At 36.8% G+C, this 11,408-nt stretch overlaps 2 protein-coding genes across 2 annotated transcripts; one reads left to right on the plus strand and one right to left on the minus strand.

The window, feature by feature from the left end:
- Window positions 1-5,022, plus strand: LOC121262850 (protein ALTERED PHOSPHATE STARVATION RESPONSE 1-like). The gene is made up of 5 exons (XM_041165506.1): window positions 1-134; window positions 1,628-2,859; window positions 3,276-3,487; window positions 3,598-3,821; window positions 4,219-5,022. The coding sequence occupies exons 2-5, from the start codon at window positions 1,740-1,742 to the stop codon at window positions 4,943-4,945; spliced, it is 2,283 nt and encodes a 760-aa protein (XP_041021440.1). The 5' UTR covers window positions 1-134; window positions 1,628-1,739; the 3' UTR covers window positions 4,946-5,022.
- Window positions 5,023-5,982: 960 nt separating this feature from the next.
- On the minus strand, window positions 5,983-10,067 carry LOC121263031 (mitochondrial outer membrane import complex protein METAXIN-like). The gene is given in 7 exon segments (XM_041165803.1): window positions 5,983-6,503; window positions 7,822-7,999; window positions 8,336-8,396; window positions 8,522-8,598; window positions 8,809-9,077; window positions 9,080-9,136; window positions 9,772-10,067. Coding segments are annotated over 7 exon segments (990 nt in total). The 5' UTR covers window positions 9,938-10,067; the 3' UTR covers window positions 5,983-6,321.
- Between the last annotated feature and the right edge of the window lie 1,341 nt (window positions 10,068-11,408).

Here is an 11,408-nt window from a genome sequence, read left to right on the forward strand (position 1 = left end):
CTCCAACCTTCCAACTTTAAATTTTGTTCCTTAATTTTGACCGTTGCTTTTCTCAACGTCTCTCTCTGTTCTGTCTCTCCGTGTCTCTGTGATCAAACTTCCATCGTCTTATTCTCGCCCGCAATAATTAGCAGGTATGCTTCTCCACTAAAGTCCATTCACAAGCTTTATGTTTTCCGATTTCCTGTACAATTTCTTAATCATTCCCTCCAAAACGTCCTTTTCTTTCGTTGCTTAATTCGTTTGGCTGTTGTATGAAGCTCTTCTTCCTCTTCAATTTCTTCATTTTCCAGCAAGATTATAGTATTTTCCAAATGGATTGTCCTTTTTTAAATATCTCCTCCTCCTTTCTTCTTCTTCATCGTCTTCGTCTCTTATTACTTGTTCATACGAGGCCAACTATGGGCAGAGTTGTTTGATTTTTGACAAGGGTCCAGTTTTTTTTTATGCTAATCGAGTCTAATTTTCATCTTCTTGGAATATTATCGTATATTAATTCAAACAGTTTCTCTAATTCTAATATGGGTGTGTAGTCGTTCATTATAAATTTGAAATTTGTCTTATTTTCGTTTTCCCCTGACATTTAAGTTTCTCTGGCTTTCGAAATAGCATTTAGTCAAAAAAAAAAAAATCATTTTGAAACTGGCTTTCTGCTATGGTGTCTTTCATTTTTTTTTTTTCTTTAAAGATCATTTTCATCGACAATTTTATTTATTTTAATTACATCAATGCCAAATTTTAATTAAAATTTCCTCTATTTTTAAGTTCTGGATTAAGGCAGTTGCAGAGCTCAGCCCATTAGTATCCCTTTCTTTTTGTGCATTTATTTTTCTCTCCACTTTAAACCTTTATCTTCTTTTGGTGTGACCTGACCTCTTGCGTTGGTAACTGGTTGTCATCATACTACCGAAAGAACATTTTTTTTCTTTCTAACTTTCTTCTTTCTTATACAGATATTATTTTCGCAATTATCTACTTCTTGTTTATCTGCATTAATATTCAGGTTATATATATATATATATATATATATATATATATATTTCTTGGTTTTTTGGGCTTGTCTAATGAGTAACAAAGCCTGTAATTTTGATGATTTTCCATCACATTTTTTTGTCAATTCAACCGAAAGTCTTTTTGAAAAAAAAAAGACTTTAAAGAAAAACGTTAACCTATAGTTAATTTACCTAAACCCAAACATTGCTGAACAAATTTATTCACCGCTTTGAGCTTTAGCTGGTTGTTTTGCAAATGACTTCTTGGTCAAAAGTTACGTCATTTCTTTCATTCCTTCTACAAATTAAATTTCTTTCTTTATTTTCTAAAAAGATCTCGTGGCTGGTATATCGGAAAAAAAAAGCTAGTTGGGTTCTTGGGTTTGTGGAGAATTCATAGAGAAGGCCCAAAAGAATCCCCTTTCTTCCTTCTATTGTCTAACTTTGGATTGTTCTCAACCTATTTGTGACTTAATAAGAAAGAAAAGCATCAAGGCTTTTGAAGTTGTTGGATGTGAAAAATTCTTCAAACTAGCTGCTTTGAGATTGACTCTCGGGTCATCCTCTCCTCTTCTGCTTCTGTTTCTTGCTCTCTAAGGTTTTAGAGTTACTAAACTTTCTTTCCCTTCAAACAGCCCGGGAAATCCTTATGAATCTGAAGAGAACTACACAAGGATACCACTTTGATTTCCATTTCAGTTCGAGCCTAAAGAATTCCTGAGTGAAGAGGGAAATCAAAAGTGGGAGATGGGATGTTCCACATCAAAGCTGGATGATGAAGAGGCAGTTCAGCTTTGTAAAGATCGGAAGAGATTGATAAAAGAGGCTGTTGAGCAGAGAAGTCGATTTGCCTCTGGACACATAGCCTATATTCAGTCCTTAAAAAGAGTTTCAGCTGCTCTTCATGATTATATCGAAGGGGATGAGCCTCGTGAGTTCTTATTAGATTCATTCATAACCCCACCTGTAAAGAAATCCAGTCCTGGTTTCATCACTATATCATCCAAAACCTTATCATCAACACCAATTCAGTCTCAGCCTAATTCATGTTTGAAAATAAATTACCTAAGACCGGGTGGGGAGCCAGCTGTATTTGTTGAGGAGAGACCTCAATCACCAGAGACTGTCCGAGTTGAAACTTACTCGCCAATGCACCCTTATGGCATTGATGGCTTTTTTGGGACACAATCCATGAGTTCTTCATTCTTCTCTTATTCCCCTAACAATGGACCCAATATTCCTCCATCTTCACCTCAAACATCCCAATGGGATTTCTTTTGGAATCCATTTTCATCATTGGACTACTATGGCTACCACACACGTAGTAATCTTGATCATACAGTCATGTATGATGATATTAGAGGTCTTAGGCAGGTCCGAGAAGAAGAAGGGATTCCAGAATTAGAAGAAGAAACTGAACAAGAAGAATCTGATTATAAGGTAAACCTGACCGATGAAAGAACTAAACCTGATATAAATTTCCCAAGGGAAGGAATTGTTGAAGATATCGATGAGGATGAGGATGAAGATGAAGACGAAGATGATGAGGAAGAAATAGATGGTGAAACTGAAACTGAGCATCAGGAGGCAGGCTTACAATCGCATCGTGCAACCATGGATGTATCAAAAGCTCAAACCACGGGAAAAGTTGAAATTAACAATAAAGAAATGGCAATCGGAGATCAAGAATCCAAGGAAGAAACACCAGGTTTTACTGTTTATGTTAACCGCAGGCCAACAAGCATGACAGAAGTTGTCAAGGATCTTGAAACTCAATTCATGATTGTTTGCAATTCAGCCAATGAGGTTTCGGCATTGTTGGAGGCTAGCAGAGCTCATTATGCATCAACCAACAATGAACTCACACGTATGAAATAGTTGCACAAACTATTCTTCTTTTCTCTGCCTTCTGCCTTTTATTCTGCATCTATGCACTTTTTTTTTTTTCATTTGCAATCTGGTTTTTAGAAAGTTATATGTTATTACATTCAAGTGATGTTTGCAATTGGACAACAATGAAGTATTGTGGACCTAGTTCACGTTTGCACCAACCGACTGAAGCTATGGGTTTTGAAGATATAGGTGAATCTCCATTAGATATTAAACTTAATTACGGTTTGGCTTTATAGATATTAGTCTCAATTACTTTCTTGTATGCCAAATTGACTTGGAGTTGCGGAATCTTCATCCAAGGATATACTTCTCTCTTGTTTTGCTTTATATCTACTTAAATTTTCAGGAAACCAATTTAGGGTATTTACTTTTATTTTGTAATTTTTGCAGCCTTGAAAATGTTGAACCCAATAGCTTTATTCCGCTCAGCTTCATCTCGTTCGTCCTCATCAAGATTTTTAGTTAATTCTTCTAGTTCTAGAGACGAAGGAGATGAAAGCAGTAGTGACTATTCGGAGGAATCTTGCTTGTGTTCAGGTAGTCACCAATCAACATTGGACAGATTATATGCTTGGGAGAAGAAACTCTATGACGAAGTCAAGGTAATACTTCTAAACTCCCACCCTCAAATACTCTAGTTCACCAGGTTAATCATTGGGTTCTTGGAGTAGCAAGGGAATCTGACAGATGTCTATGCCATTTTCATGAACAGTCTGGCGAAAAGGTTCGAATTGCTTATGACAAGAAATGTATGCAACTCAGGAACCAAGACATCAGAGGAGACGACCCCACTGCAGTTGATAAAACAAGGGTAGCCATCAGAGATCTGCATACCCAAATAAAGGTTTCGATGCACTCAGTTGAAGCTATTTCGAAGAGGATCGAAGCTCTAAGGGATGAAGAATTGCAGCCTCAACTTCTTGAATTAGCACAAGTGTAATCTCATCGTCGTTTTATTATGTACCATATGAAATCATTCCCTGCTATGCAAAGCTACTGTTTACCATCTATGGAGATTCCACTAATTGCTCCTCATGCTGTCACTTTTTAGCAAATACTTTCTTATCATGAATGGAGTCATCATCATATTTGACATATAATTTTTAACAGTTATGATAATGATCCACATTTTCACCCTTAAAAGAGTCTGATACTTGCGCTTTTTCTTACCCACAGTCAATTTCAATTTCTGTTTCTCTTCCCTTTGGATTCATATTGACATTTTTAAAACGTTCATACTGACATTTAACTCAAATATAGATATGGTTACTAAATCTGGCAGGACATGTTTCCTTTTTCACTTTTCTGATGGGTGTATCTCGGTTAATTTCAGGTTGGCAAGGATGTGGAAAGTAATGGCAGAATGTCATCAGTCACAGAAGCGGACATTAGACGAAGCCAAGCTATTACTAGCAGGAATGCCTTCAAAAATATATGCGAAAAAACACTATTACATGTCATTAACTGAGCCTCACAGGCTGGCCCGTTCAGCTGCCAATCTTGAGACAGAACTCAGGAATTGGCAAGTCTGTTTTGAGTCATGGATCACTTCTCAACGATCCTATGTGCATGCTCTAACTGGCTGGATACTCCGGTGTGTCCGGTCTGATCCTGACACTTCAAAAGCACCTTTCTCTCCTAGCCGGTCCAGCGGAACCCTTCCAATATTTGGACTTTGCATCCAATGGTTGAAAATCTTCAATGAGATTCTAGAAACACCAGTGCTTGATGGACTTGACTTTTTTGCAGCTGGGATGGGGTCTCTCTATGCTCAGCAGCAAAGGGAGGATTCTCGTCGTACACCATTTGGATCAAAGAGAAATGGTTTGGAGGAATTTGAAGGGAATATGAAAATGGTGGAGGTTGGTCAGGTTGAAGAAGAAGGAATGACAGCCGAGAAAATGGCTGAAGTTGCAATAAGGGTGCTTTGTGCTGGAATGTCAGCTGCTATGACCTCACTGACAGAATTCTCAATCACTTCTGCTGAGAGATACGAAGAACTCGTTAAGCAATGGGAAAATACCAAGAGGCTACACAGTTCGAGTGGCACTGAAATGTAACATGGAATTTTGTTGCGTATTTCAATAATTGTGTATCCATGTAATATGGCAAATTTAACTTCTTAATTTTGCCGTAAGGTATCATATCTCCTATTTATTTTCTTCAAGAAAATAAAGAAAAATGTTATTCTTTTATCTTAAATTTTATCAGTCTTCTTGGTCACAATAACTAATGTGACATTTTGAATTACTTAAATAAATCAATCACTTACTGAAAAGTACCTAAAAAGAGAGATGTTATTTATCATCTTATACCACATACCAACATATGATTTATTATTCTTGTTATTCAATTTACACACATATTTATACATCAATATGTGTTTATTTGAACAAAAAGATAGAAATGACAAATCAAATATTAGTATGTGATGTAAAGAATGATAAGTAGAATTTTTCTTTTCGAGTCACCGGGAGTGTTGAGAACATCCTTATTATCCTAGAGATCCCAATGCTGGATGATTAAAATAGTCGTTATTTTAAAACCTGACTATAAGCTTAGGTATAAGTTTAAAATAGACAAGTCACAAGTCCTTTGTAAAAAAGTATATCTCACTAATAAAGAATAATTTTTTTTTATACTTTTTTAGATGTGGTTTACTTTTTTACAATAACTTGTATGAAATTTAACTATTTGAGGCTTTCACAAATCATTTCTCTTTTTCAAAAGCTCTACTTCTGCAGCATTCAGTCAAATGATCAGATAGCAGTGCAGAAAAACCTTTCATGTTGCACTCATTTTTAAACATGACTTCAAGAGTGCCAAGTAAAACTGGAAAACGACCAATGCCGTAATGTGGGTTTGTAGACCGTGTATTCAATACTGTATCAGCATTTCTTTCGTGTATGAACAGATGAACGTTATTCTAGAATCTGGAGAGAATTTGAGGTAATTCAGGGCAATTACTGTACAAAATTCACGTTATTCGAGCCTCTTAATCTAGTCTCTCTTGGAGAAATACGTCCCAAGTCTCCAAACCATCCTTTTACCAAGGTTCATCATTCATTCCCTCTAAAAGAATTCCCTCTAAAAGAAATTAACAAAACCAAAAAGGAAAGCATCCAGGTTCATTACTTTTTCTGGGACAGATACAAAAATTCTGACAAATTAGAATACAAAATGTGTGCTACAAAAATCAAATGTGAACCCAGCAACATGAAGAAGATTTATTCTGAACCGCACAAGATACAGCTCAATCAAATGCACGTCATATCCTTAAAAATGTATGGCTATATATTTCCAAAATTTCCATAAAAAAATTATAACAAAAGAAAAACAAGGAAAACTCATCCTTATCCAGTTGCTAACCTTGGATGGGGATCAAGGGGAAAATACGTAGTACTGAGAATGGAACTATGTCACACGTGAATGCTTTTCAGTCATCATAACCATACCCTTCATCTTCGTCAATCTCCACTTCCTCATCAGATTTACTTATGAAAGAGAAGAAAAGTAGAACTGCAACGAGCTGTGTTGCCAAAAAATATTTGGCCCTTCTTCTAAAAGTTTTATCCTCCTCAGTCTTTTGCCTTTTGGGTTTGCTCCTGGGCTTTGAACCTAAAATTAGAACATCATATGTTAAGAAGGTTCAAAACTGTCTGTAAAAAGATATTATCAGCTAAGATACCCTTCACCGGAAACAAAAACTCCACAAGACAATACATGCAAGTGGCGCATAAAATTATGTGTGCACATCAGCGATGGAACTTATCAATAGAATTTATGCAAGGCAGAAATACTATTTTAACAAAATTAATCGCTCACATATAACCAGGACTTTTGAGGGACTAATAGTATAACAATAGCTCATGCAGCTGGATGGACAATCATACTCCAAAAGCAACTACCGTGCCCATTGATATAACAAAAAAAAGAAGAATATTTTACATAATTGACTCGTGGAACAGAGATGTTGAAGTATCCATGCAGTTATGGTGACCACCACAACCAGGTAGACATACATCTAGTCATATATTTAGAACAGCTTCATCCATTCATACAATTAGGTTGAACATGAGTGACGAAATTGTAAACTGAAGTTTTCAATTCTATATGAATCCCCCCCCCCCCCCCCCCCCCCCCCCCCCCCCCAAAAGAAGCCAAAAAAAAGGACCTTTTAATTCCAAATACAATTGTAGTAGAACCTATCCAAATTCTCCTCTTATATTCGCTCAGGATGATGTATACACTATGTTTATAATAGTGTACAAAATGTACTGGTGAGATTATCATAAGGAAGAGAGTCTTCTGTGAGAGTGAACTGGCAAGATTGAATCCATTGCACTAAGGCTGCGTTTAGATGTTGAGTTGAGCTCAACTGAGTTGAGTTCTTTATGAATAATAGTGAGTTGAGTAGTGGATGGAATTATGTAGAGCCCATCTAAACTGAGTTTAAAGTGTGTTTGAATGTTAAGTTGAGTTTAGTACTTTTTATGGAAAATTGAAAAAGGTTGTGGGTTCCACATATAAAGATGTTTTAAGTTGAAAAAGGTTGTGGGTCCCACGTGTAAGAAGATTTTGAGTTGGGATGAGTTTAGTAATTTGAGAGTTGGGTGTTTAGATGTTAAAATTAACTTAAAATTAGACTGAACCCAGTTGAGCACAGCTGAGTTTGGAAACCAAACGCAGCCTAAATAAACAAAAAATGAACCAAAAATAAAAGGAAGCAAAATAAAAGGTCAAAATTGAACATTATTTATAACAGTAAACCCCAACCATTATTTTATTTGAGTCATCTGCGAACCAATATCAAACATAATATACTATAAATTTAGAGAAATCTAGATATGTTAAAGGCAATCAGCCAATAAAAGAAAAATCAATTAAAACATTTTAAATGAAAAAAAAAAAAGCCTAAAAGTGAAAAGCATCTTACTCCAGTTTGGAGGACCCCTTCTTGAAGATGATGTTGAAGATGATGTTGGTGGGTCTGACTGAAAGGATGGGACCGAAGAAGATGAAGAACCAGCCTCTATCAACTCTAACTCGAGCTTTTCAGCATACTTTACAAGATTACCATGCTCTAAGAGTTTGGTCCGCAGCAATGATGTTTCCTGATAGCACATAATTGCAGGAAACAAGCTTAATTTTTTTTTCCCCCTTAATAAAAAGACTGGAAATATTTTTCTTAATAAGAAATATTAATTACACCCTTATGTTGATATAGAATTCTGAGACTAATACTGGTAGGGAGAGATTGTTCATAATTTTTAACCAATTCCTTACAGCATACTTCAGTTGTTGCCGAAAAAGATCCAATCTAATGTTTCACATTAAACTTTGATAAATGCTTATCTTGGGAAGTTTATGAGAGTTAAAAGACCTTCATTCAAGCAAAGCTCAGATACTGGAAGTGTCACAACAACATTACAATCTGTAAGATGACTCACAGGTAATGCTTGAAGAGTCAAAAGTGCATGTGCAAGGAAAATTGCATCCACACTAGATGGCCTGCATGAAAGAAATAACAGCAGCATATTATAGTTAATTGCACTTGATAAAGAAGAAACAATCTCAAAAGCTCTACACTTGTTAAAGGAAATGAATATCAGAGACTGGTTATCTACAAGAGTCACCTGTTCTCAAAGAAAAAGTTCTGCTCCCCTAACCTAGTTGACAAAGCTCCATACGCAATGTTTGCTCTCTTGTAAATCTGTCCTCCAGCAGGACAGAATTTCAAACAAAGGAAAATATTATTGATGAAATAAGCTAAGAGAAAACAAGAAAAAAAAAATACCACCAACATTTAGTTTGGGACCTTTACAACAAGTGCAGATATAATTTCCAAAACATTTGTGCATGTGTGAGTGAGAAAGAGAACATATCGAATCTGACACAAGGAAGAAGTATGAGAATATGGGACCTCTTCTTCCTTTTGCTCGGCATTGTCCTTAGTTATTCCAAGGCACTGCTTTACAGAGTGGACTTGCTTCAAGAACAGAACCTTTCCTATCGGCCATGGAAGATCATTATAATAGATCTTCTGGGCAGAAGTCCCATCCACCCAAAGTTCATACATAAGCGCATCTTCAAGCCAAGAACTAACCATTGCTTTTGTTGATATCCATTCTGGTAATGAGCAGAACTCGGAGTCCAAATCAACAATACCATCCTTTTTTAAACTTTCAATCACCCGCCGTTCTCATTATTATAGGCCACATAATCACCAGACTCAATGTAAGGAATTTGATCTAACAAAGAAAGCAACAAACAGTTCATGCAATATCAACCAAATAGATTGTAACAGTTACACATATATGCCTGCAAAATTACATGCACAAAACGTTTATATGCATGAACAGTAAATTTCAAGTATATCCAAGATTCCATAGAGACAGACCGAGAAGTCATGCAATATCAACCAAATGGAATATATAATCAACCAATGAGCGGGCAAAAGGATAGCAATCATGAATGGCATTTCCAGCTCAAACATGCACCAAATCAATACAACTTGCAGAAGAACAGTGGTACTTTAAGATTTACAAGACAGAATTTTTTTAAGAAGTAAAACTTTCAAATCAACATAAAGCACCCCACCTTTTAATTTCAAAATTTTAAAAAACCCTTCATTATAAGTAAGCCAGACAGCAACTCCGGAACCCAGAAATACACGCAGTGATTTAATTTATTACAAAATAATGGAATTCTACAGGAAAAGGAAAATTAATGATACTTAATCTCCATGGGGCTGAAACACAGAGCCAGCGAAACGAAGAGGCAAAAACTCTCATTTAACTTCCAGTTTCCAGACAAAGAAAGAGAGAAACATATGCATACGTGCAGCGAGAGAAAGAGAGTTGGGGGGGGGGGGGGGGGATTTTACCAGAGTCGGGGTAGGTACAGTTGAAATCCAAAAGGAAGGGGAGCTGAGCAAATTTGAGGTAGATGTAAACAGGTAGGCAAGAAGGGCATGCGGTAGGGAGACCAAAACCGGGCTTCCTTGCGACCAGAGTGTACTCGTCTCTCTCGCTATTCACTCCCTCCTCCATAATTATTCCCAAAATCAAAAGCAAGAACCTGCAACTGTCGGAAGGAAGGAGAGTTGAAACTCTCTAGGAGGTTTTGCAAGGGTTTTGGAATTGGGGGTGGGTCAAAGCAGCATGGGTTTGGGTCAGCGAAGGGGCTTTTGCGTTTTGCTCGGCCAATTTGAATTTGGGTCTCTGTCTATCTTTATGGGGCCCGTTTATCATTTTGGGCTGCTTTGGAATGGACTCCTCTTAACACAATCCATAATTTTAGAGATGGACACGTTATTATTGTTTTCTAAAGGGTCGTTCTACAGCAACTCGCTTGACGTGGCATGCCCTTTTTTTATTTTTGTAGAAGGAATAAAACAACGGAGAATTGCAGCTTCTTAAATTAATTCTCCTATTCAGAATCTGAAAACCCCCAACCCCGACAAGCCTGCCCGCTCAATTCCTTCGACTCCTCCATTGAGACCTCTGTCCGGTACCGGCATCCAGTCCGTGCAACAGAAGAGATTCATTTTTGGAGTCTTCTTCCGTAAATTAACCAAATTATGCAGATCAAGCAAGTGCTTGATGTTGATATGAAGATCAATTTATGACAATAAAGAAGTCTTGATTGCTAACAAAAACGAGCCATAGCTTGAGTATTTAAAGCTCTTTCTAGTTGAGAGCAACTAAAAGCTAAATTGACAACCACATTTTTAAATATTGATAGCTGAAAAGTACATACAAAACTTAACTAATAGTTCAAATGTGACTTTTTTAATGGATATTTTTTCAGGGACCATTAGAAGAGAAATACCAAAAGATTCGTGATTTTTTTTTTCTCTTGATTTTTCATGGGAGTCAGAGCCCTCTAGCCCAACGGTGAAGAGAGTCTGAGAAACTAATAAAGATGAGAGAAAAAAACATAGAATAAAGGGAAGAGAGAGAAAATAAAATGTCATTTCCTCTGTCAACGTGACAAAGGTGAATGGCAACGACGAATGGCGAGTGACTAGAGTTGAGCTTGTTTCTACACTGGACTCAATGGTGAGGGGCTTCGAGTTCAGGCCTTCAGATGGAGGCGACAAAATGGTGAGAGACTTCAATTTCAGGCCTTTGGATGGAGGAGTTGGAATGGTAAGGGGCTTCAGTGGTCTTAGGGTTTGGCATTGGGACGAAAGCAACAAAATGGTTTGGCATTGTTGATAGATGCTTGAAGCTTGAGGCAACGAAATGGTATGGGTGGAGTGCGGGAGTTGAAGCTTGGGAGAGGGTGGAGCATATCTATTTTTTCCCTCTTGAAGAAGACAAACTTTTTTAACATTAAGGCATGCCACATGGCCCATGCCACGTCAAGCGGGATGTTTATGCGGTGGGTGTAGCTTTTTCCTTTTCTAAATACGCCAAACTTATATAATATCATTTTTATCTCAAACTTAATCATTTTTAATCATAATAGTTGATCAATTAGCTGATGAGTTATATCTTATGTAATTTTCATAAGCAA

The sequence above is a fragment of the Juglans microcarpa x Juglans regia genome, chromosome 4S, assembly GCF_004785595.1.
Source record: "Juglans microcarpa x Juglans regia isolate MS1-56 chromosome 4S, Jm3101_v1.0, whole genome shotgun sequence".
Taxonomy (NCBI): Eukaryota; Viridiplantae; Streptophyta; class Magnoliopsida; order Fagales; family Juglandaceae; genus Juglans; species Juglans microcarpa x Juglans regia.

Bases quoted from the DNA above. Each gene is read 5' to 3' on its own strand.
- LOC121262850 (XM_041165506.1), top strand. From the start codon at position 1,740: ATGGGATGTTCCACATCAAAGCTGGATGATGAAGAGGCAGTTCAGCTT. The intron at 2,860-3,275 runs GTATGAAATAGT...TAATTTTTGCAG, and splicing joins AACCAACAATGAACTCACAC to CCTTGAAAATGTTGAACCCA. The intron at 3,488-3,597 runs GTAATACTTCTA...TTTCATGAACAG, and splicing joins AACTCTATGACGAAGTCAAG to TCTGGCGAAAAGGTTCGAAT.